This window comes from Nestor notabilis, unplaced genomic scaffold (genome assembly GCF_000696875.1).
Source record: "Nestor notabilis isolate BGI_N333 unplaced genomic scaffold, ASM69687v1 scaffold12853, whole genome shotgun sequence".
NCBI classification, from domain to species: Eukaryota; Metazoa; Chordata; class Aves; order Psittaciformes; family Psittacidae; genus Nestor; species Nestor notabilis.
The window spans coordinates 22,233-47,393 of NW_009921530.1; the positions used below are offsets into that span (position 1 = coordinate 22,233).

The following is a 25,161-nucleotide window of genomic DNA, read 5'->3' on the forward strand; positions in this document are numbered from 1 at the left end:
TTTTGACAACAGAATTGCGCTTACTGTTTGACTCTCAATTTGGTCTACTTCACAGCAGATTACTGAGGAAGCATTAACTATAACATGGTGCTGAAAGCTGTATAAAAATACCTGTCTAATAAATACTTATCTTCATAAATATATCAAAGAAAAAATGCTAGGAATGAGAGATAGTTTAACACTTGCAAAAATGCTCTGTACTTAACGTATTGTAATGAAACTAGTCATAATTGAACTGGCCTTTATTCTTCCTACGTCATCAAACTGAAGCTATTTACTAATACCAAGTTCTTTTCTGAAGAAAGAAGATGCAGAGAACATTCAAGAAGCTGAATTAGTCTTGTAGATCTGTATGACACAAGTAGGATTGTATAATTATCCACATGTGTTGTACAAGTATGCTTCTGCTGTTCCCACTGTGCTGTAAAAATAGCGATAAGTAATAACACCAAAATTACTTTCTACGGAAAAGACTCTTCTGGTAGAAGTGAAGCTCTCCTGCTAGAAGTGTATTGCTACAGCTGTGATACAGGAACATTTGCTTCTGTGAAGATTGTCTTACTGAAGTGCTTGCTTTCTCCTTGCAGTGCTAACCTATCTAAAGCAGCTTGGGGAGCTCTGGAGAAAAATGGCACCCAACTGATGATCCGCTCTTATGAACTTGGAGTCCTTTTCTTGCCTTCAGCATTTGTAAGTTCATAGTTCAAGTACAAATCCTGGGATATACCGAGAATCTGCAAATACTGATGAATGCTAATGTGACTAAATCTACTTACCAGGTTCTGTGTTTCCAGGTTAGAAAGCTAATAGCAAGTGGAGTTGCACAAGGTAGTCTTTATAAAGTAGAAACAGTCTGTTTTCCTACACAGCAAGTATGGATTTGGTATTAAAGTGACTTTTGTCATGTTCCTGAAAGGCAATAATATTTTAAATTGTAAAATATACTAAAAGCTGGTGGAAAGGATGAACCAATGCCATCTTTTGTGCTTCTTAAAACTAGGCTGCGAGTGCATATTCACATTGAAGTGATGCGTATAGATTGTAACTTGAAAACAATTCCTAATGTTACATTGATTGTTGTTGTTCTTTCCCTGAAATGCATTTGCAAAGCCATGTGACTGTCTCTTCTCAAAACTTTCTGCATTGAAGACAACTTTTCTTATGCGTCTGGTAAAATCTCTGGTGCAAATTTAAGAATGTCTTTATAACAGGCTGTTCAAAAGCTGAAGCATTGTATCTTCTAAACCTACGTGACAGCAGCTCAGTCTGTAGAAGACAAGTTTGACCTGAAATAACTTCTAGTGTGTGGAGGATCAGGAGACGTGAAACCTTTTTGTGGTAACTAAGGTCCATCTACCTTGTAGTCTAGTCTTAGTTCAGTCGTAGCAGATGCCATGGGGATTAGCACAATAAGCAGTGTGTGTGATCTTTTTAGTGTATGTTCCATCTGATTTTTCTTTTTAAGGTTTTCCAGACCATGATGGTTAAGTAGCCACAACTCGGATTATTCTCTTAACACATTAAGTTCGTTATTGAACTACACTTGCTGGTTTTTAGCCCTCTACAGAATCCTGTGGTAGTGAGTCCCATGATTTAATTGTGCATTGTGTTTAAGAAAAAAAGCTTCCCTTTAAGGTTATTTTTTGTCTTATTTAGATCTACTGCCTGATAGTGGGGAGATGTGAATTTCTTGTTCCTGCCTTCTTCCTGGTGAACCTACTGGTACAGAAATGTTATCAACAGTAGTTAATCTGTGATCAGAAATCATTCAGACTGCCCTGTGTGAAAATCCTTATTTTCCAGAGAAGAAATTGCAAGTTTATCTGAAAAAGCATTTATATACTAAAAGTCTTTAGAAATATTTTTCCTGATGAAGAATACACCTTTCCTAGATAATGTTCATGGATGTTCAGATAATGTCTTGTAATTTATGTTGATTAGTAATGTACTCCCAAATGAACATTTACTAGTATGACATTGTAAAAATGTTTACTTTAACTGTATAATTGTGGTCTCCTAAGATTGCAATATTAAGATTGGTTTCGGGTTGTAACTAAAGAACTCCTGTATCTCACTTTTGGTATTTATTAAGGAGTTTATGTAGTAATGTGGTCTCTGAGTCTGTGAACCTTAGAGACCATCTCAGTCATTGTTCTTCAGCATGGTTTATGTGGAACAAGACCTTTAACGAAAATACATTGATCAGACCAAAACAAGAAAAATCCTACAACTTCCTGTGGTGGGATGCATTAGTTTTGATATCACTGCACTCTAAAAAGAGAAAAAGGTCAACATCATTTGTGTAAACAACTAATAATAACAGAATAATGAAGTGCTGGGCAAAAGAACAGTACAAACAGATTTGACTTTTAACAGCAACTGACCTTAAGGGACAAAAAAATGTTCTAAGAAGTTGGCTACTGTTATTTCCAGATGCTGCGAAGCAACAAATTTACATATGGTACTGGTATGATTGCTTGTAGTGAATGAAGCTTTTGGTATGAACATAACTGATCACCAGATTGCATACTCACTTTACATAACTTGAATATCCCTGCTCTGGCTTTTCCATGCATTGTTAGTTTTGGAAAATATGCTTCAAATGGGTAGAAAATCAGGAATAATTGAGTTAGTCTTTTTGCCAAGAGTCGTCATACCTGTTTCAGATCTAAGCAATCTGAAAGATTTTCACTTACACCTGAAACAACACACAAATCACCACTCCCTACCACGATAGCAGCCTGTCGAAGGCTGCTGTCACTCCCTACTTGTACTGGCACTAGCGCTCAGTGGATTCCTTGTGCTTTAAACCAGCTCAGACTGGCCAAGAATTGCTCAAATTTACAGTGTTGTTCCATGAGCCAGCTTAGCAGGATCATGTTGAGTACTAATGCAAGGAAGAAGGTAAGAAGGGCAAGTTCAAGGGGTCAGAAAGCAAGGAGGTGAGTGTAGGATCACATTGAGATAACGTTTTGGCCTATTTTTGGAACCAGAGCCTGTGGAGAAGACCAATCAGTGAAGTTTTGTATGTATTTTCATAAATACATGTAAATTACATGTGTCAGTGGCTAGGACCTGGCTGAGGAAGTTGTATTGTGCACTATAGATTGTAGAGCCAAGCCCCCAGATCTTTCAGGTTTTGTCACGGTGGTCACTTTAAAGTAGCCACTGTTATGGGACCAGAAGGTTTTGTTTTGTCTTATCAAAGGAACATCACATAGCTCTCAGTGGCCAACAGCAGATACTTGTGGAAGAATATAATGGTCAGGCATGTTCTTTATCCCTGAAGATGTCTTGACTTAAAGGCCTCATCTGTTAGCATCTCTTGTCTTCTCTTAAATGCCTGTAAACTTTTGGCTGAGTTCCACAACTGAACAATGTTACATGAAGTACGGAGTTCTGAAAATTAGTTTTATTTCATGGTTTTCCCCTGCTTGCATTGAAAGATGTAGTAACTGTGGGATCCCTATTCACCTCTCCCATACTACTCTTTCTATAGACCTTTATCTTTTGGTAGGCTGAAGAACCCTTAGCCTGCTCAGTTGCTTGTAGGGTAGAGATTGGTTGTTCTTACTGCTTTTCTCTCCTTTCTGTTTTCTTCTGTAGCATTTGGGTTGGGAGGATAGTGAGTAAAGGGATGAAGGTGAACATGTGATGCAAGTATAAATCTGGAGAAACGGATCCAGATATGAATCTGTGACACAATGATGTTCTTAAGATTCTCCTTACTCACTGAGTCTGTTTGACCTGCTGTGCTTTTTGCAAAGTGGTATGTTAATAGGTTAGCCTCTAATGCTTATTCAGCAAGTGAATGAGAAAGTTGTTCATCCAGAATTGGCAGAAATGTGTGCACATGAGAACCCATAATTTGCATATAACACATTTTGTGGTAAAGTTTATTTGATTTTTTTTTTTTGTTGAATAGTGTAATTAAAATGTATGCAATATAAAGATGCTTTGTGCAAGTACAATACTTTCTTGACAGCCCTCACAACTATTGTCTTGTATAAATACAGAAAGCACACAAACACATGCTCCTGTACAGGCAGCTGTACTAAAATCTGCCAGTGTGCGTGAGAGTCTTATGTTTGAATTTCAGACCTCTCAGAAGACAGCTTAGGTGAAGCTCATCTAAAACTTGGAAGAATATTTAACTATCTATTTTGGAAGAGAATGCTTAGTTCTTCCCGGTTTCCTAAATATTGATAATTGTGAAAACTGACAGTAATCACATGGTGTGGTGTATATAGGAGCAAAGAGGGGACAAGGACTGCAGCTGCCTTTCCTTTCTTCACTGGGAAGTACCTGATAATACCTGATAACAAGGAGGTAGTCAGAGACAAATATTAATACTTGTTTTATGTACATGCAGTTACCTGATATTCAAGTTGCAGCGCTTAGCTGGTGAATCTATTTCAGGAATGTACCCTGCAGTTCAGTCTGCATAGAAAGTTTCTTAGTCTGTTTGTCAAGACTTTTGTTGGTTCAGTGTGGCTTTAACATTCTATCTGGCAGAGTAGTCTTAGGTGAAGATAATGATGAACTAGGAATAGACTGACACTTGTAGAAAAGAAATTTTCTAAAGTATCCTGGTTTTGGCTGATTTCATTTGCAATTAAAAATATACAGAATACAAACAAGATTAAATGCTTTGAGACATGACTGAGCATTCCTCGGCCTCAAGAGACTCTGTATGTTCTGGCTATTAGAATGCCAACTTAATACTGCCAATTTCTGATAGTTCTGTTTCTTTAGGTTGTTTCATGCGGCTTGATCACAAAGCTAATGGCACTTATTCTGGTAGATGGTAAGACCTGTAGAATCACAGAACAGGTTAGGTTGGAAAAGACCTTTAAGGTCATAGAGTCCAACCATAAAAAGATTCCTGGCAGCTGTGCAATTTGAACCCATGGTCACAAAGAGACTAAAGCCTTAATCCAAGTGCCTTAGACAATTGGCTACAGTACCCTGGTGGATTTGGATAGCACACACTTAATATTCCCAATCTTAAAAACTCCATGAACTCTGCGGTTTGTACCTTATATTTTCTGCTGAATACAAATTTGGAAGTGGATCATTCCTCACTTGCCGTCTGTTGACTGCCAGTTTTCATCTGGTTTTTAAAATGCTTCCAGAACTTACGCTTTGACTTTGGGTCTTGGCCTCTCAGACTCTTAAAGTATGTTGAATGGTTGTTCTCAATGTAGCAGCAGCTGTTACCACTTACAGTTTTAGTGTCTAGGGAAAAGTCAGCTGATGCTGACATTAGATCACAAGCTTCTCTTGATTAAAAAATAATGTTCATAAAAAAAGATTGTGTCCTGTGTTTGAACTGCATTTCCCTTTCTGTCTCCATTTCTGTTTCTCACCTCCTACATCTCTATTCTCACTCGGGTTCAGCTTGCTCTTTCAGCTGCTGGGGATTCCTTTCCAGAGGCTGAAATAAATTACATCTTTAAGATGTAAAATGGTGAGAGCACCCTGTCAAGTAACAGTATGGAGTTCTGGGAAGCATGTTGCATAATTATTTTTTTTTTTATTTTTTAAATCCTGGAACTGTCAGGCTTCCATGCCTGATAAAGTTCTAAGAGAAATTGAGCTTGTAAAATAGTATATAAGTTTGTGGAATACTTAAATCTTCTGAAAGGTCTGTTGAAGAATATGGTACTAGCCAGTCAGCTTTGGAAATAAAAATACAGAGAAATATAGTAGTTGTTGTTAAACTGAGAACTTACCCATGACTGCCTACCAAGTGCTATCAGATGATACAATTATATCTAGATAATCGGTCACAGACAACTAACACAGTGTTGCAGAATCTGAAATACTATTTGGTGAATACTCAGTGGTAATGAGTAGTATATCCTTTTATAGTTGCCTGTGGAGATGAGTGAGCTGCATCTTCATTAGAGAGCAGCGAGCCATTATGTGTGTGTGTCTGATCATCAGAACTGAATTGCGTAAATTTTTGCTGAGTTCAAACAACTGAACCAAGCACCTTCAGTCATAGCTCAACTTAGACCAGAGCCAAAATCAAGTAGGTTAAGCTGTTTGACTGTAACATTAACTCCCAAAGTAATGTAGTACCACTTTCTTCTTTAGTTTATCTAGTTTCAGATGAAATCTTCTATTCTGTATGAAATAGAGTGGGTGTGGGGAAATAAATACAGTGTAGGTAAACCAAGATTTTATATGTGCGCTTTAGGATGTTAAGCCTTGCTTTTACTAGTCACAGAACTGCTGCAGGGTTTTCAAACTCCAGCAGTAAAGACACCCAGAAACGCATTTTTCAAAGCCAAGGAATTTTGGGTTTTGTCCTGTTTTCAGCTGGGATAGATGTAATTTTCTTCCCAGTAGCTGGTTTTGGCTTTAGTCTGAGGGCAGTGCTGATAACACACCAATGTTTTCGTTGTTGCTCGGTACCACTTGCCCCGATCAAGGAGTTTCTCAGTCTCATGCTCTGCCAGTGAGGAAGGGCACAAGAAGCCTGGAGGAAGCAGAGACAGGACACCTGACCCAAACTGGCCAAAAGGGTTTGTCATATGAGCACGTCATGCTCAGTATATCAACTGGGGTGAGTTACCCAGAAGGCCCAGATCGCTGCCCGCATCAGGTTGGGTTTCGGTTGGTGTGTAGTGAGCAAGTGTATTGTGTGTTCCTTTTTTTTATCACTGGGGTTTATTCCTATTTTTTATTATTGCTATATTTCACTTCAGTTATTAAACTGTTCTTATCTCAACCCACAGGTTTTACCACTTCGAAATTCTCTCAACCACACCAGTGGGCAGAGAGGGGGAAGAGTGAGCGAGTGGATGTGTGGTACTTGGTTGTGGTTTGACAACTTTAGGGACCTGAATTTCTCACTTCTTTTGGCTACTTAGAAATGTTCTGGTACAGCTGAGTAAAGCTTTGTTTTGCATAAATGCATGTCAATATTGAGGAAGGATTTCATTGTGTATTCTGGCCAGAGAAGCATGGTTACTATAAAGTTTGTATGCATCCTTAATTCTTTCCTGCCAAAACTAGTGAGTTTTTAAATAGTTTTGCTGGGCTAAAAATAGTTTTGGGGTAAAAACAGACCTAAAAATAGTTTGGTGGGGTTTTTTTCTGTTTACTGGCATGGGAAAGAGTAGTCTCATAATCATCCAGTGGAATAACCAGATGTGTCCTGCTTCAAAATACTGTAGTGATATCAATGTGATTTTGCACTTGAATAGGATTTCTTATGTGATTTTTTTTTTTCATAGTCTGCAATCTGCCTTATGTTTGGGGAGGGGGAAGGGCTGGAAAGCAGAATTTTGAAGCTATTCTACTTTTCCAGTCATTCTCCCAATGCCTGCTAATGTACTATAAAATTTCATAAGTACAAAAAGAAAAAATGCTTTCCCAACTGAGAAATGTATCTCGACCCTTCAAAATATATTGCTGTGAGCAGCAGTCAAAGAACACAATATAGTTGGAGAGGGGACAAAATAATAGAATATGGCTGAGGAAAACTTACAAGGGAGGAAAATTTTTTCAGGCAAGATCCTGCTGGTTTCTATTTTAGAAGTAGCAATGAGAGTTGCCGACATCCAGGAAATGCTTAAAACAGACAAAATGTGTGACTTATTTCAACTTCTGTGTGAAGATAGACACGTGAGATTTATTTTTAAAAGCATGTGAATCTCCTCAGAGAGTCTTGTTTAAAAAAATTATTCCATAACCCAGACTCTTACTCCACAGTGTCTTGAGGAAAACTAAGTATCTTTTCTTAGGTTAGCATTTCCTGAATGGAAGATCTCTGCAGGTTAGATTCTGATGGACAAATAAAGCAACTTAGGATCAACTGATGGAGTCCAGTGGAGTGGAAAGACAGCATGAGAGAAGAAAGAAGACTCTCAGAGGAGAGGAAATATAATGGGTGACTACTGAGGAAGAGCAAGGAAGAGGAAGGCAAAGGTGTAGAACAAGAAAAAGAAGTAAAATGCCTGGGAAGAAACACTGAAGTAATTAACAGGGCACAGAGGGTAAAAGAAATGAAGCAGAAACAAAAACATTACTGGGTTGAAAAAAAGATGGGTAACAGGAAAGAAAATGAGATTAAAATATACTATAAGTGGTGCTTTTTTCTTTCATGTGTGAAAAGCACCCCCTGCTACGAACTGGAATGGAATACATGCGGCATAGTTCTTGGTACTGGATTTAAACTGAGATTGTTATGTATGTACGTAGACGCCTATGTAGGAGGTGTTCTACACTGATTTGATAGCTATGGTTATACAGATTTTAAACTCGGATGGTACCAGGCAACAGGTGTGTAACTTGGGTGCTCTTGAAGAGGCTGCATATGAAATTCATTGTAAAATAGGAACCAACTCACAATGTAGCAGAGAAGCCTTCTCTGACATTCCACATTTCTCTTACAGCTGCATGTAGAAGGTGAGAGAAGCTTACAGGTGCTTGGGGCAGTCAAGCCTCATACAAGCCATTTTATTTTGCAATTTAAATGTCATCTTAAGAATAATAATGCTGCTTCTAACTTAAAATGCTAGCATTTGATGAAGTAAAACTTCAGCCAGGAAGAACTTACAGTATTGTAAAAGTATTGCATATAGATGGGACTAAAAATTCAGCCAGTATGTATATTTGAATTATATGGGATTGTTTAGTGGTAATTAAGAATTGTGCTTGTACTATCACAAAACAGTAATCCAGTAAAACTTGAACTGATGGCTTCTACAGCTTGGATAATGTATACATTAATGTTTGGACATGAGCCAGCAGTGTGAGCTTGCAGCCTAGAAAGCCAACTGTGCTGCTGGGCTGCATCAAAAGGAGTGTGACCAGCAGGTCAAAGGAGGTGATCGTGCCCCTCTACTCTGCTCTCATAAGACCTTACTTGAAGCACTGCATTCAGCTCTGGGGCCCCCAACACAAGAACAACATGGACAGGTTGGAGCAGCTCTGGAGGAAGGCCATGAAGGTGATCAGGGGGCTGGAGCACCTCTCTTATGAGAGGCTGAGAGAGCTGGGTTCAGCCTGGAGAAGAGAAGGCTTTATAGCAGCCTTTCAGTACTTAAAGAGGGCCTCCAAGAAAGCTGGAGAGGGACCTTTACAAGGGCATGTAGTCATAGGACAAGGGGGAATGGTTTTAAACTAAAAGAGGCTAGATTCAGACTAGATTAAGGAAGAAATTCTCTACTATGGGGGTGGTGAAATACTGGAACATGTTACCCATTGAGTACACTTGGAACATTCAAGGTCAGGTTGGTGAGGGCTCTGAGCAACCTGGTCTAGTTGAAGATGTACCTGCTCATTGCTGAGGGTTGGACTAGATGACCCTTAAAGGTCACTTCCCACCCAAACTATTCCAGGATTTTTTTAGGAAGAAAAATCCAGTTGTTCAGTAGTGTCTTAGAAATAACTAATAAAAGATTGATATCCTTTAAACTTTTAATCTATTCTAATCAAATTATACTTGATTGACAATAGGCTATTGGAAATCTCAGTATTAGAGATTTGCTTTTGTATAACTCATTATAATCTATGAATGGGATCCAATTTCTCTGGAGAAATGACTAAGCAATATCATCTACCAAAGTTACTTGAATCACTTTAAATCGATCTGCTCTTGTATTATAGTTTTTTTGTAGTCCTTAATCTTGTTTGAAATCCACTGTTATTCTAATGTGAGTGTTGTCTTTGAAACTTCTATGCAAGCAGTTACAAATCTTCATTAAAGTCATAGTGTATATGGCTAGTGTTATCAAAAACATCTGAAAAGCACATGTTGGAAAACTTGTTTCTGTATCAGAAGTTGAATTTAAATTCAGTTCATGAAGCACACTGAACTTCTAATGGAGTCTGGATGAAACTGAACGGCAAAGAGAAAATTTTAAAAGCGTTTCCCTTTAGTTAAATATTAAATGCTAGAGGTGTTTTGTTTAATAATTAAAATTTTATTTCAGTGTCTGTAAGCATTTATGCAAAAGCAGCAACGTCTTGTATTGAGGTATGCTGCTGATATGGCAGCCTATTGCAAAGACCTTAGACAATGTAGATAGAAGTGCTTACACAAGCAAGGCCATGGTGTGTTTACCTAGTGAATGTGGAAACAGATTAGTATACGTGTAAGGGACTGAGAAGGTAGAGTATATCTATTGTGGACCCACCTGTGGGGCCAAGCCAGTGAATGTTAGAAGAGCCTGAAATAGTAATAATGAGAGAAGCTGAGCTGTTAAGACAGGGAAGTCTAATCTCAATAATAAATGAAAAATATTTTGTTTATTAAAATAATTTACTGAGAAATAATCAATTGTGGATTAGGTTTGTCTTTTCCCTCTGAAGCTACTAAGTCTTTCTTCTGTATGTATCCCTTCCTTTATAGGGATTGGACAAAGGTTACTTTCATGTGAAAGGAAAAATGCTTTCAGAAAGTGATAATCCAGCAACATACTTTCCTGTACCTTTTGACCTCCCACCAGAACAGTATGGAAGCAAAGGTAAGGTGTGACTTCAGAAGAAAAGTTGGTGTATTATATATGAAGCAAACTCATTGTCCTAGGTTCAGCTACAGCAGTCATTTTTTCTCCTTCTTAGTAGCTGGTGCAGTGCTGTGTTTTTGATTTTCAGTCTGGGAACAATGCTGATAACACCGATGTTTTTAGTTGTTGCTCAGTAATGTTTACTCCGACCAAGGACTTTCTCAGTCTCATGCTTTGCCAGAGAGGAGGGGAAGCCAGGAGGAAGCAAAGACAGGACACCTGACCCAAACTGGCCAAAGGGGTATTCCATACCACAGCACGTCATGCCCAGTATATAAACTGGGGGGAGTTACCCGGAAGGCCCAGATCGCTGCTCGGGTCGGGCTGGGTATCGGTCGGCGGGTGGTGAGCGGTTGTGTCCTTTTCCCTTGTTATTCCTCTTATCATTATTATTGGTAGCAGTAGTGGTTTGTGTTATACCTTAGTTACTGGAGAGCTGTTATCTCAACCCGTGGGAGTTACATTACTTCGATTCGCCTCCCCATCCCTCCGGGAGCGGGGGGAGGAAGAAAAAGGGGGGGGAGTGAGCGAGCGGCTGCGTGGTTCCAAGTTGCCGGCTGGGCTTAAACCACGACACTCATTTGAGTAACTCTGAGTCATTGGAATACTGCTATGTACTAAAGTTTTATTTTAACATTTTTGTGGCATGACTGCATTTGAGGCTATATCAGTCTCACATTCTGCTTGTGACTTCAAAGAAAGCAACTATGCAGTCTTTTTGTGCTATTTTTTCATTATTGTTCAAGTTTTGGATCAACAAACTAAATACTACTTTTTCATTCTTTTTCTGAGATTCTTGTATACATTAGGAAAATAGATACTCTTTATGGAACCGAAATGTTTTTCTGCAGAACTGATGGGAGAAGGAGTGTTAAAAGAGGGCTGTTTGGAAGAGAGCAGGTGTTAGGAAAAAACTAGTCCTTTGGAAGTGGGGTGAGAAAGAAATACCATAGAGCAAATGTGAAAGAACTGCTACAGATCAGAAGATGGAAAAGTTGCTTTTGCTCCATTCTATATTTCATAGTTTCAGACTTCATTATTTTGAAGATCTGTGTTGAAATCCTCATGCAAGGGCAAAAGGGTTATATTTCATAACACTTGAAGAGACTTACACAATCTCAACCTCCTCAGCTCCCAAGACTCTCTACAACATGCAAATCAGGAAAGTGCTAAGTAAGTGCTGCTATGGGGTGATGGTGGCCCCAAAGCCTAAAAATACATTGTGGATAATGGTGTTGATGTACAGTCTGCATTATTTTGGGTTTTATGTTTTTGTTCTTTAATGCAAAAAGATTGTGACAAACTTTTTTTGAGAAGCCATGATCTGAAAAAGGTGTCATCTACAGCGGAGCTTGAAATAATGGATAGTAATAAAGAGCTCAGGAAAGATAGTGTTTATAGCAACTCAGATCTTTTTCAAGTTTTTTAAACTAACACATGATGCAGGGTGAAAAAATATTTAAAAGCTAAGAAGTAAATAGACGTAGAGTTTTACATAGCAAATAAAAGTAAAAATGCGTAATTTCAGGGTGACTGGAGTCCCCCAGCAGGATCAGAGCCTGCAAGCATGATGCTACTTGTAGCTGAAGTAGGAATGATTCAGCAGCATACTTTTGATGGGGCAGCCTGTAGTGAACATGAACCATGAGGTTTTCTTTGTTGGCCTGACCTCTGATTTTTCACCACTGGTTGATCTCCCAACCTGCTCATTGCTGTTTTTCAAACACAGCTCTGTGCAGTTAATCCACTTTTTTTTTTTTTCTTTTTGGCTTTGAGGGCAACCTCCTCCCCTTCTTCCTTCCCAGTCCCTTCTGAACAGTTCATAACCAGCGATTGCAGTGTTCCAGTGATGTGATTCAGCAGTATCTATTAGATCACAGCTTTCTGACTGCACAATGGCTTCCAGCTCCTGTTTGTTATCCATGGTGTGTGCATTGGTGTAGGGGCACTTAGCTGGGCTGTTGACTGTCACCTTTTAAGAGGACAAGCCCTGATTCTTCTGCAGCATTTCACAAGTGTTTCCCTGTTGGTTCTTAATGCCATAGCAAAAAGGCTCTTGCCTCATTGGTCAGGTGAATCCCATCAGCTTCCAGCAAACCTGGCTTTTCACAGGTAGATCCATGATCATAGAAGCCAAAACCTTGAGTATGACACCAGCTATACAGCCAGGCATTCACCTGTTCAGTACAAGGCATGCTACTTTTGTAACTTGCAAAGATGATTTTTCTGCTTTAAGATCTTACTACTTGCTTAAAAGAATTCTTAAATTGCATTTCAGTTTTCTGAAGAGAAAATGCTAGCTTAATGTAGAAGTGCTAATACAATCTATTATACTGGTTTAGCATAAACCGTGCTGTCCATTTAAGTACTGTGAGTGTTGTTTGGGAGTGGTGGCAGGAGTTGTGCTGGGATACTAGCTAACTGAAGGGGTAAAATACACTACGGCTGCCCGTTGTGCTCTGGGATATGTGTGCTACCTAATGGTTAACTAATGCTCAAACTGATGGGTTTTGAAAGTTTTTTCTAAAAGGTCATACTTAAATTTTTGGAAATTTTGAAACAAAGATTCAAAATCAGAATCCATGTGTTACATATACTATCATCCCCATGCAAGAGTGTAGTTCTATCATTAACATTGTTCTTGTTTTAATTCCTGTATTTACTGTAATGAGTCAGTAAGTTTTATGCATATTTCAACTAAACATAAAGATTTTTTTCCAAATCCTTTTTTTCTCTTTTTGCATGGGAAGCTTATTGCTGTAGAGAACTTGTCTGTAGTTTCAGCTTTTGGGTCTCATATTTCTCTATGAACAGATGACAGAATTCAAGTTGTCCAGGCTTTGGCAATGGAAGCAAGATCTGCTGTCTGTGCCCTTTCACATCTCTTTCCTGAATTCCTGAATATTCTGTTTCAGTTGCTCAGCATCCTGGTGGAAACGATGTTTAAAGAATTCCCATGTTATGGGATGGACTCATAAAATAATTTGTCCCTAACAATACAGTTATCAACTCTCAATTCTCCGGAGACTGCTATAAATAGATTTATTTTAATAGAAGCAAAAATGCACGTAATTATTTTTTTTCCCTAAAGAAACCATATTGACTGATCCTTATAATTGAAGGAGAAAAGGCTCTGGGGGATTTTCCATGAACTCGGATTCTCTATCCGTGGGAAAACGAAGTACACGTCACTTTCATATAATTAGAAAAAATCTATTAGGAGCAGGAGGGAGGATAAGTGGGTGGAATAGTGAACAAATAGGAGCAGGGCCATACATTTGCTGTGTAAGGTTCTAAGTAGAAGATAGTTATACCAAAATACAGTTTTTTCTTGTACTTGTGCAAATTCAAATCTTGGATCAGAGATACTCAATGTTACAGAATTATGTTATTATCCAATGTAACAAAGTGAAAGAAAAATAGTTCCTTAGTTTATGGAAATGATATAGTTGCAGAGATTCTTTGTCATTCTGTCATAATGGCTTTCTGTCGTATCGATTGGTGTTTATTAGGTGGGACTAGACTTCCAGCTTGAAAACTGTTATAGAGAAGTAAACACATCTTGAAAAGCAGTAAACTACGTGTCAGGACGTACAATAATAAACTTATCAGTAAAGATGTAAATTATCTGTCTGGTTTCAGCCATCATAGTTCATGAGGTTGATCCACAGTCTTTTAAAGTCCATTAAGTTCAATGATAATGAAATAATTTGGTCCTTGTCAGATGTCACTGGTAGGGCAATTATGATATATCACCTCTGTGACACATAACATATTTGAAATTTTCCTGATGTTTTCATTTAGCTTTCAGCTGTATTTCAGACTTGCACAAATCCACATTTTACAATACATGGACAGGTAAACTCCATCTACTTGTGCCAGAGTTATTTGAGCTTTCTGAAGGGAACAGAGAATAAAATTTAACTGGGTCTGAAATCATAGCTGGTAACAGCATGACCACATCAAGTTGAGATGAGTTTGTAATATTTCTTCTTTGAGAGAAATATTTTCATGTTGAATAGCTAATTTTAACTACATAGGACGATAAAAAGCCACCAACAAACCACACTATAATGCTTGAAAAAATACTTTTTTACCTAAAAATTGTCAGAAAATAATGATGGTTGATTAGCTCAATGAAACAGTGAATCTATGGTTTACATGTATTGTAAACCATATTATTATTGTTGTATTATAGTAAGCATCAGGATTTTGGGCTACTTCATCCCTTTTGTGCTTTTTTAGGGATATCTCAGCAGGCGAAACATTTCTGTAAGGTTTGTCTGCATTGTTATTCTGTGAGATTTCAGATGTTTTAATCTCATGCATTTATTGCAGAACTGCCTTACAGCACTACTGAAAAGGCATGAGCTAAAAATACATTTATCATCAGTTCTTTGAGTTGTGACTGGGTTATAAGGCAGGAATTTATATAAGCTTTTTCTGAGCTCTTAAGTCAAAATGCTGTGGAACTGCTTAAAGCCTCTGGAAGAAAACCCCATAAAGTAGGGGGGTAAGTAATCTCTGGGAAACATGTTATTTCTCATCCAGTTTTCTCTTTGGTGTATGTATTTATATCAAGGAAAGAAACTGGCTGTTCATTTGACTAATATTATACAGAAAACATGTGTATATGCAAGAAAACAAGGCAGGTTCCAGCTCAGTTCAGCTTAATCTAAAGTTAGAGTGAAACTGCATATTACCCTCTGTATATGCCAATTATATGAATTAAATTAGTCTTTGGTTATTTTGCTCTTTGTTAAAGATTTCTTTCCTGAGCCATTATCACAATTTGTAAGAATGTATTAAAAATATATTTCATTATTTTCCAGTGGAAAATCTATTTTACCCTTGATAACTGGGGGCTAAAGCTGTCAATCTCATGCTATGAGAGGGCTGAATGGTGGGCAAATGAGATGGAAATTTGCTTTAATGCATGTTCAAGCATTGTGGAGAAATGAACAGTCCACTTAGCAATACATTAGTTCCCTAGCTGAAGTTTTCAACCTCTGACAGCTGTGATTTAGTTTTCTTAAGAATGCACAAAAGGATCTGTAACATGTCTCACAGGAACAGCTCTCTCCCTTGTGAAAGGCCAGGCTGACTATTCAATATTTCATTGCCACACTTACATGGAAGAGCAAATTGACCTTTTCTTTGTATCTTGAGATATTCAGTGCTTGATATTTCATCTAGTTTTCAATGAGTGGGAATTGGGAGTGTGGTGATTTCAGGAAACGAGTTACACTCCATCTTATTTATTACACGTAAACTGCTGTTGTATTGAATAGAAACAAGAAATACTTCATGGCATATTTGTCTACAACTCTGGTAGGTTTAGATATTTGTGTGTATCCCGTTATTTAAACAATGGCCATAATTTTCATTTATCTTGCATTGTACTAGTGACAGATTTCCTAAAGGAAAGAAATCGGTGTTTTGTCCACCTAAGCTAGAGGAATCCTTTCTTACTCTGAGCTCCCTTACAGGAGCTGCTGGTCAGATAAGTTCTGGGAAAATGTCACTGTACACAATCTCTACCTTTCTCACACATTTATTTTCTTCTTTTGTCCAAAGTTCTAGAATTGTCCACTTCACCAAGTAATTAAAATATTTTTTAAGAAGTTAAGAAAGACAACTTCAGGGGAAGTCATTCACATTTTTCAATAACCTCCTTTTTTCCAGTTAGTATTTCATAGCTATATGGGACCTGTACACTCTCTAGAGTTTGAAAGAACTTGACTAACTTGACTGGCAGCATCCCATATGAATTTATAGAGAACTTCAAGTCCTTTCAGTATGCTTAATATGGTACAAACTCTAAGAAAATGCCCTTTCTTCTGAGATGACAACTGGAAGCTAGTTTCTAGTGCCAGTGATACTAATACATTGAATAGAAAATATTTCACTTATCACTCAGAGTAATGGTAAATATAAATCTGAGTACGTTTAGAGGTTTCAAGCGAAAAGTATACATTATCATTGTAGTTCATATACTGAGGCAGGCCAGGAGCAGGGGTTGGAACTGATCTTGGTCTGTGTTGGCATACATTTCCTTCTTAGGTGGAACCAAAGCATCATTACTGACAGGTAAACCTGTAGTTTGACACTGAAGGTCTCTAAAGACAGCTTGACATCACATGCTTCCTCAAGTGGCCTCCCAGAGTCCAAGTGTAACATTTGAGTACTCAGCAAAACCTGATTTTCTTAAAGCTTTTTATAATTACTATGAAGAAATTAACACATATGAGAGGAAAAAAAACCTTAAGTCTCGCCATTTAGTTTGACCATGACTAAGTATTGTTTTGGTAGGGTTACAGACTTGAAGACCAGAAGGAGCCACTAGATTGTCTGATCTGATTCGCCACATGTTACTAGCCAATTTCTTTGAGCTCAGATCTTGTGTTTGGCTAGAGGGATCTTCCAAAATTTGCTTCAGATCATTAACTGAGAGCATCATCATGATACGGCAAATTCACTGGAGGGTCAATATTTTGCTTCAGTGGTTGGTTAACCCAAGAATTTAAAAAATTTTCAAAAGCACTTTATTTCAGTTATTCTTTTTCAGGGTAGATGTATGATGCCTGGTTTAGTTGTTGAACTTCCATGTGATTTGATCCCTCTTGTGCAGAATGTAAGATTCGCAGTTGAAGTCTGAGGAGATGTAACAGTATGTCATCCTAGCAGATCAGAGTTAAGGCTGCGCAGAGAATTTTACCTGGTCATTTTTCCTTTAGACTTTTTCTTCCCAGCTGCTTTAAATTACCAGCGCAAAACAGCTTTATTATTCATGATATACATAGCTTGCATCTTTCTCTTGCTGCAGGGAATAACATGCATGTTTTACATCTGGCAGTTTTAAAATAAAGATTAAGATCATTCCCATTCTGAAGTGACAAAGAACCTCATTAGTTTTTAGCAAATAACATTTGTTGTGTGCAACATGTATGTTATTAACTCTTTGCAGATTTGAGCAATTGCAGTTGAATTTTAGAAGCCCATCTGTGGGCAACAGATGCATCTTCAGGGCAAAGCATTTAAAAAATTTTTAAAAAATTTTAAAAAATTGCCTGATAGCTGATAGTACTGCTTAATACCTTGACAGATAAACTATATAGATACAACTATCTCCTGGAATCCTCTGTTGTTAACCAACAGATTCAGGCTGTCATAACAGGAAAAAAAAAAAAAAAAACTATAAGAAAGCTAAATGTATTGATGATACTAAGAGAAAAGAAACCTATAGACCAGTGATATAATTAGAGTTCTTTTGAAGGAAACCAGAAAATGATCCAATCTCGTATTTGGGAACCATGCACACAACAGCCAATCTTACTTTGCAAGATATCTTTATAAAAAAAATTTCTTTGTGCCTTTGGTAATACTCAGATTTTTATTTCCCTCTAGAACCTTTCAGATGAGTACAACTATTTTGTTGTATAAAATTGTCTTCTCATTGAGCTCCATTGTCACATTTCAGTTGCAATTATATCTCTTACAAGTTGACCTTATCCTCTCATGAAGGTACAGCATTTCATTTAGTGCATGTAGGGACTGATTTCCCCATCACTTTTGTTTTACCCTATTGAGAAGTTTCTTACAACAGATGTACGTTACACAAAAGGATATAACTCCAGGGTTGTTTTGTACCTTTGTGTGGAAAAAAGTACAAGCTGCTTGCTGTAGTAGAGGAATATAACTTAATTTGTGATTTAGATATTACACAATTTACTGACTAAGCAAAACATCTGCTATATGGGAGGAACCTGAAAATTCAATATGTACATCAAGGGCTTTTTTTAGAACAACTTGGGAAAGGCCTCAGAAAAGTGCAAAGGACTTTCTTTTTCTTACTGAGAAACAAAGCAAATCCTGCTTTTAAACAGCAGTACAGGGTGTTTTCTTTTTTTTCTTCACCAAGTGGCCATTGTCCTGGCCTTCTGGAATTATTACCTTCTCTGTGTATATTGTTATAGATCCCACACCTCTACCCCACCTGTCTTTCCCCATTCTTGAAATCTTTCAAGTATGATTTTTGCATTGAGAGGTACCAGATGAGTTCCTTTGTAAATGCCATGCTCATCTAAAGGGAGGGGAGAAAAGAGACTGAAGTATAGCATGCACCTTCCACAAATGCTGAAAGGGAGAACTTTCCAGCTTCACGCAGCAGGGAATAAATGTGCTGTGGTAGAATGTATATGTGGAATAACTTGAAGAACTCTGGTTATTTATGAGTACCCTTTCAATGTATGTGAAGACATATTGTAGTTAAAAGCTAAATTCTTCAGTTGGAAGACTCATGAAATACTGTGAAAGATGATGTAAGAATCCAGTTTCTGGATTTAGAAATCAACCAGGAATAGCTGTTATCCAGATCTCCGCCAAGTGCAGAAGACACTTGTATTTTACACTGTAGGAAGAGAATCACAAAGATCCTTAATTGTATTTTATACTTTACTGTTCAATTGCATGTTCCTGTAATTCACAGACTTTTCTGGTTTTGGCTGTACATACTGTACTGCCATCTGTCATATTTATGAGAACATGAAGTTTTGAGATGGCTTGCTGGTGTGTTTCTGACCTACACAATATACTGCATGTGTAAAGTACTGTTGTTAAAATTTGCAGAACCTTGTTCACTGTCAGTTCATGATTTCTTATTCTGTAACTTGATCTCAAAATGTGGGGGACTCTGAGAGATTGATCAGGTGTACTTGAAATAACTTGTTCTCCAGGTCCTTTCTATCTTTAAATTAAATGTGATGGTCTCTTCAGTTGTGAGAGAATCTTCAAAAGTCTGCCTGACTGAAATGGCACTTTGAGATTTCAGATAATCTTAAAGCAGCAGTGGGGCAGGAATGGCCCCATTCCTTTTATTGTGTACTAACTCTAGTGCTAGAGTTCTGCTGCTTCTAAGTGAGGCAAGAAGGAAGCAGTGGTACTAGGTCACAGATTGTCTATCAACTACCCCTTATTGGAAGTAGTGTTATCAGAAATGAAGAACTGAACTCAAAACGTGTGGAAGTTAGGTACATTGAGCACACTTAAAAAATGTGTGTAATGGGGCTGTAAATAGGGAACAGTTAACCTCCGCTCTCCCTCTTCCCTCTCCCCCAGAAGATAAGTGTTTAACTTTCAAAAGCCTCGCAATCATTTAGCGCGCAACAGTAAGTTGCTACAGTCTTACGGTATTTGTACACCGTCACTGTCTTTCTCTTGCTGATACAGCTCCTATTAAAAGTGATAAATAATTTTAAACTTGATCTGACATTTTAAAAGTAACTGAATTACTTGTTTCAGTAACAGTTTTGCACATGGCTTATTAAAATAGTATCAGGTGTTTTATAAATCCAACAGCATTCCATTAATAGAACAAAGCTTCAACTACGTCAGTAGCTACCTTAATAAAATTTTCTTAAGACGGCCACAGTAAAAAGAGCTAAATTAGGTGTTGAAGCTTCTCAGAGTGCTTTAAGGGGTAACTGAAGTAATTTCTGTACATCTAAGTCTTCCTTTTCCTTTATGTTTTGCTGAATTAAACAGTAACTGCAAATGGTAGTGAAGATTAATAGGTCCAAGCTGCATAATGGACTCCAAGTGACAGATTCCAGTGTCTGAGAGGGACTGGATTTATTCTGATGTCATGGATTAGAGGTCAATGATAAAAAATGAATGTATACTTGAAAACCTTATTGCTTTTTCAAAAATTTGCTTTATTTTATACCCATTCTTATAACTATTCATATTTACTATGCGGTAAGGTACTCACTTAAAAGACAAAAGGCACACATGGCTTTCAAACAGGAGACCGGTAGAAGCAGCTTAGGGAAATAGTGGTGCTATCTTTTTGGTTTGGTTTGATTTGAAGAGATGACTCAAGGTCTAGATATCCTGCAGTTGATTCAGAAACCTACAGACATTTTCTGGCAGTATGCCAAGTTAAGTACTGTAGTTTATTCTGATTTCCAATGCCTTTTATTTTTTCTGTGCTTGAAAATCACCTGTCTGCTATAACTAAAAGCTAGCCAACTACTTCTTCCACCTAGAAGCTATATAATTATTTTAAATTAGGAGAAGACAGGGATGTTTGCTTTTATTGTGCTCTTGTAATAACATAATGTAAAAGATGGCATTTGTTGCACAGGCTGTTCTCTCTCTGGTGATCACATACCCGTGACTTGCAACATCCCTATCAGTCTTCATGAACTCTGAATGTAGAGTCCTTTTTCAAGTCAAATGCATTCAATTCTCTGATAATTTAAAGCGTTTTCCCGTTACCCTGTTACTACTGTAAACAGATACCTCTGTAAAACACTTGCATAGCTGGGATATGTTTCACTGCAACATATAGAGCTACAGTGCTAGAATTAAGTGCACTCTAGTAGCAGGTAAGTAGCGAGTATATAGTAGGAATGCTCTCCCTGCCCCATGTTTAATTGGTGCGGTACTTGTCACAGCGTGCTGTTGTGCAGTTTGTACATGCCTTCATTACTGCTTCTGTCACTTTCTTACTCTTCTTGCTACAGTAATTCTCATTTCATATATTGTAAGACCTGGTATTGGATCCTGTAAGCTTAAAATTGGACAACAGTCTATGATAAATAGCTTATCCAAAATTTGAATTGACAAGTGTGTCAAATCTTCTTTAGCAAGTGTACATAGCATATTATGTAGATGAATAGCTTGGTTTTGATAAATAAACTACTCCCATCATCCTCAGTACAATTCAGTTTAATTGTGTGCATTGTACAGATTGATGTCACTGCCTTCCTTCAAGGCTCATTTTGTAGGTGGAAAAAAGAAGCGGGTAGGATTTATATAAACTTCCTGTTTGAGAAAAATCACTGAGAGGATTGAATGATTTTTCTCTGTATTTCAGTAAGGGTAACCCGAGAGAACTGGAGTAATAGCTAGGCTTCATACACCCAGGGGCTTTTCTGCAACATGTCTGCAGTCAGAGGAAAAGCCTCAAGCAGATTGCGGAGCTAGCATTTGGTTCCTGCTGTGTTGTCTTTTCTCCAAGAGTAGGAATAGCTTCTGTATTCTGAGACGTGGAGGGGAAGAACTGTCTGCTGCAAACCTGTTGCACAAGTAAAGATGTAACATCCGAAGTGAGGTGTGAACTTGAACATTTCAGAGGTCAGGCAGAGTCAGTCTTAGATACTGAATTCTTACTATCCGTGTAAAAAATACTGCCACATTACTTCACTGACTTATAATTCCATTGGGTTAAGAGATGTGCAGCACTGAACTTGATGCCTATGGGCTAAACCAAATGTGGATGCATGACTGTTCATGTCTGCTGTCTGAAATACAATTCTTTTACAGCTGATGGGGATGTAATGTATGTTGGGTTCTAATAATCATATTCAAAATAATTTGGGGGGGGAAATCAAAGCCTTTTGAAAACTCTAAATCTTACCATTTTAAAAAATAGCTGAAATCAAAATGTCTAGTAAAGTTAAATGGCACATGGACTTTTATGAAAATCAGTGGGAATTTTCACCTTTCTACAAAGGGAGGGGAGGAAGAGGATCAAAATTCTACTTTTAATAACTGAATTTGTCATAAACCTGTTTTTGGTTTACAGATCAACCATGGATTTGGAATATTCCTTACACTAATGCCCCTGATACACATGGAAATATGTGGCTTCCGTCGTGAATGTTTTCGCTATTCTGTGATGTTTCACTTACTGACACTGAGCCTGCTGTGCTACTTGCAAGACTACCTATTTCTTGTATCTAAGCTATAATGTCTGTTGTAATGGCTAATTTGTAGTTGAAAGAAATATTAAAATGTTGATGATGGGAGATTCTTGGAGGATCTATAACGATATCATTATAAATCAAACTTCATTTTTAAATACCTTTTTATATGCTTTTTCTTTACTATGGTTCTTATATATGGTTCTTTTCAAGATTAAAACAAGTTCAGACTGTTCTTTGAGACTCCCTCTGCATTTTTAGCTGTAATGAATTTAAAATTTACTGTTCTTGAGACTGTTGACTCCAGTAGTTGGAATAAAAGTTGTTGTATGTAAAATTTAGATAAAATAAAGTCAGTATTGTTTATATATCCTTTGTTCCATCTACTTCTAAGTGTGTTCATTTCAAATCGGATTGAAATTTTTCTTTGCAATTATCACTTCAAATGCAAACTCTGATATTTGATGGTTTGGCTTCTTCAGGTATTTGGCTTTTTGACAGTTATTTCCTAATCCTCTGGTTGTTTTTTTTTTTTTTTTTTTTTCCTCCTTGGATACAAGTACTGTCAAAAATACTAAATTGAAGTGGATGGGCTTGGGTGCCGAAGAGTACTCTTAAATAGTGGTATGGGATGTGTGAACACCTGGTCCTGCAGCTGGGAAATCTTGTAGTGGGATGCTTCATTCAGAATTCCCTCTGCATCACAGATAACCTGGCGGGGTTGCAGTTCCTATGCTACCTCCTTCATTTTGCAGTGCCTTATGCCCCAAGATGGTTCAGAGTACACTGGGAGAACACTATCTCCTAATATTTAATGTCTATCCCTGTTTCATTCAAAAGTTACCATAGAGAACATGTGTGTTTAGGAAATTGTCATGGCATCTGCCTAGCAAAGAGATAATTTCTTTTGTTTTCCTACAGTGTCACACACCAATCCACAGAGAAACTATGAAGTATTGCTTCTTTTCCATCTTTCATATCCTTTCGCTGTTGTTCTGCCCTCTCTAGTTACATTCAAGTTCTCTGGTGCAGTTATCAGGTGATTTTTCAGACCAAAAGGTTATGGCTTTGGCTTATTTTTGGGGAAACCATTGTATGGTCTCTTATTCAAAGAGTAAATGGACCTAGATAGTGCAATAGCCTTGCCTATAATAGAGAAATTTTACTCACTCTTCACAGCAAAGGAACCTAGGTGTTTAGGTTGTTCATTTCTTAGTTTGTCTTGGTAATTTCAAGGTCTGGTAATCATTATTATTGCTTTATCTGTTTTTGAGAGCTTTGCAAATAATACAAGCCAAGTATGGGTCAGAGTGCAACTGGGATGTCCTTGGAACAGATAGGAAGATTGCTTTCTGCTTTCACTTTCAGTTCTGTATGTAGAGTCTTTACTGTTCATGCTACCTCCAGAAACAGTTTGATCCTGTCCATGGTAAGCCTGAAAAAACAGGGATCAGGGAAGGTAACATGAAAATAGAGGGATGAGCTCTAAAACCTGAAAGAACAACTTCATAGCAATTGTCATACTTCCTTCATGAAAGACTGTTATTTTAATTGTTTGTGAGAGTTGGAGAAAGCCTAAGTAGAAAGGTGTCTTTGTATGAGGAAAGCTTTAAGAGTTCTAAAAGGTGAGCTAAGAATTAATCATATATCCTTAATTTGTGAAGAATATGATTAATGTTACATATGTGAGTATTCCTATTTTTGTCATAGAGTGGTTTAACCAGCTCTGAGGCTTTCCTGGTCAAATTCCAGATGGAATTTTTTTTTTTGTTTCCAGGCACCTGGCATGATTTAACTTCGGCTCTCCAGGGCTCAGATTAATGCAGCATCAGAACATCCTTCCAAAGCCTGCTGGTGGGAACAAATAAACCAGATAATCAGTTCTGCTACAAAAACTCACAAAACATTTCCAGTGCAGAGCTGTGACCCACAGCAGCTTGGAATGTGTTTTGAGCATGGAACTGCTTGTGATTCTGAAAAGGTTAAATCTCCTGCCAGGGCAGCATAATGTTGTGCAGTTTCTTACTGGAGTCGCATAGTAAAGCAACAGTCTAATTTTGGTTTGTTCAAGACTGTGATATGGTGATCTATCTGGAGTTTTTTCACCACACTTGAGATTAAATCCAGCATCACAGAAGATAAGAAGGCAAAAATTACTGGAGGCTGAAAGGAGCTGTGTAAGTTCAGAGAAGTAAGTTCCTATGCTAATCTACAGTCTTCATGTCCTTGGCTTTTTTTTTTTTTTTTTTTTTAAAATATACTGGCTTTTCTACTTCTCCATTTATCAAAATGTTACCTCTACTCAAACTAATTCCCAGTTACTGCTTTCTAAATGTTGCTGTAGTGTTTTCAAGGTACTGTGACCCCACTGTATTAAGTACAGTAACATTCTTCAGTTGGAAGTGGTTTACAATGCTTAGAAGGAGGAATGTGAGGGGATTCTTTCAGTAACTTTTTCTGACTCTAATCTGAGTTTACACATGCTGATTCATGTGTCTCTGTTTCTCCCTTAGCAAGCAAATCACTATCTTACACAGTTCTATTGCCAATAAACATGAATAACCAAAAAACTTTGCTCTGAACTGTGGTTGGTTGGTAAACAGTTTGGAAAATTAAGTTACCAACCCAACAGTGATTTTCTTGCCTGTTGAGATGATGGAAGATAAACAGCAAATGCAAAGGGACATCTAGAACTGGAAGTTGTTCTTGAGATCAGCTCTTGAGGAGTCCCCTCTGGGACTTTCAAGCCGTGTCTATCTCTGCCTCAGTTTCCTGACTGTAAATTTTAATTTGCAAGTATCTTCAAATAAAAATACCCCTATAGGGTATTAAGTATAAATGAAATGCTATCTTCTCCAGGAAGACTGGCATACAATTGTCTTTGTCAGCTATACTTTAGTAACTGATCTGAAAGAGATGGAAAGAGT

General features: G+C 37.6%; 1 protein-coding gene across 1 annotated transcript in view; it reads left to right on the forward strand.

Moving 5' to 3' along the window:
* Nucleotides 1–22,190, forward strand: part of TDP1 (tyrosyl-DNA phosphodiesterase 1) — a 43,989-nt gene extending 21,799 nt beyond the window's left edge. Inside the window, exons 13-15 of the mRNA XM_010011205.1 lie at nt 588–690; nt 10,370–10,484; nt 22,117–22,190. Of these exons, the coding sequence (XP_010009507.1) occupies nt 588–690; nt 10,370–10,484; nt 22,117–22,190 (292 nt within the window). The remainder of the gene's footprint in view (nt 1–587; nt 691–10,369; nt 10,485–22,116) is intronic.
* The last annotated feature ends 2,971 nt before the right edge of the window (nt 22,191–25,161 follow it).